The following is an 877-nucleotide window of genomic DNA, read 5'->3' as shown; positions in this document are numbered from 1 at the left end:
AGTCATACATACATACATACAGACATACATACATACATACATACATACATACATACATACATACATACATACATACATACATACATACATACATACATACATACACACACACAAACGCACCTGCAGCGCTATTGGCGCCAGAGGCTGCAGCAGGGCGGGAAGACACCAGTCCAATGCCCTTCCCGGTGTGGGTGCGGGTGGGGGTGCGGGAGGTGATGACAACTGCGCCGGCTGTTCTTGTTCCTGCTCCTGCTGCTGCTGCCCCTGCTGCTGCTGCTCCTGCTGCTGCTGCTCCTGCTGCTGCTGCCGCTCTCTCCGCCACTTTTCCGCCAGTGCGGTGTAGAGCCTATCTCCCAGGAGGGGCAGCCCCATGGCAGCCATCTGCACACGAACCTGCGATAACGCGGGCGTGTGTGTATGCGTGTGCCGTACACGTACATGCATGCAGACAAGCAGACGGATATACATGCATATCCGATGACACGCCGCAAACAAATCGTGAAATGGTTTCTAAACTTTTTATGCGCACATCTTATTATGCCCTAGACCGGCCCATCCCCCCAGGAGGAGAGTTGCACCACAGACACGTCGAGCCCGGCGATCCCCTGGGGTGATAGAGGACGGTCACACCTAATCCCCGAACCCCCCCACACACATACATACATACATACACACACGTACATACATACACACGCACACGGCCCACCTGATGCGTCCTGCCGGTGATGAGGCTGAGGGTCACCTCGTATGCCACCTCCCCGATATCGGGGGAGTGATGGTGGTGGTGATCTTGGTGGTGATCTTGGTGTTGTTGATGTTGTTGTTGGTCGGCCCAGAGCTCCCGCGCTGTGGGCCCCAGTCGCACCAAATCCACCTT

The 877-nt window shown here is 55.3% G+C and overlaps 1 protein-coding gene across 1 annotated transcript; it reads right to left on the bottom strand.

Moving 5' to 3' along the window:
• Positions 1–120: 120 nt before the first annotated feature.
• Positions 121–754, bottom strand: VOLCADRAFT_101452 (uncharacterized protein; the record flags this gene model as incomplete). Its single annotated transcript, XM_002959887.1, has 2 exons — positions 121–393; positions 707–754. Coding segments are annotated over 2 exons (321 nt in total), but the record flags the coding sequence as incomplete, so codon positions are not given.
• Between the last annotated feature and the right edge of the window lie 123 nt (positions 755–877).

Source organism: Volvox carteri (genome assembly GCF_000143455.1).
Source record: "Volvox carteri f. nagariensis unplaced genomic scaffold VOLCAscaffold_1182, whole genome shotgun sequence".
Lineage (NCBI taxonomy): Eukaryota > Viridiplantae > Chlorophyta > Chlorophyceae > Chlamydomonadales > Volvocaceae > Volvox > Volvox carteri.
This window is presented reverse-complemented; position numbering and strand designations above follow the sequence as displayed.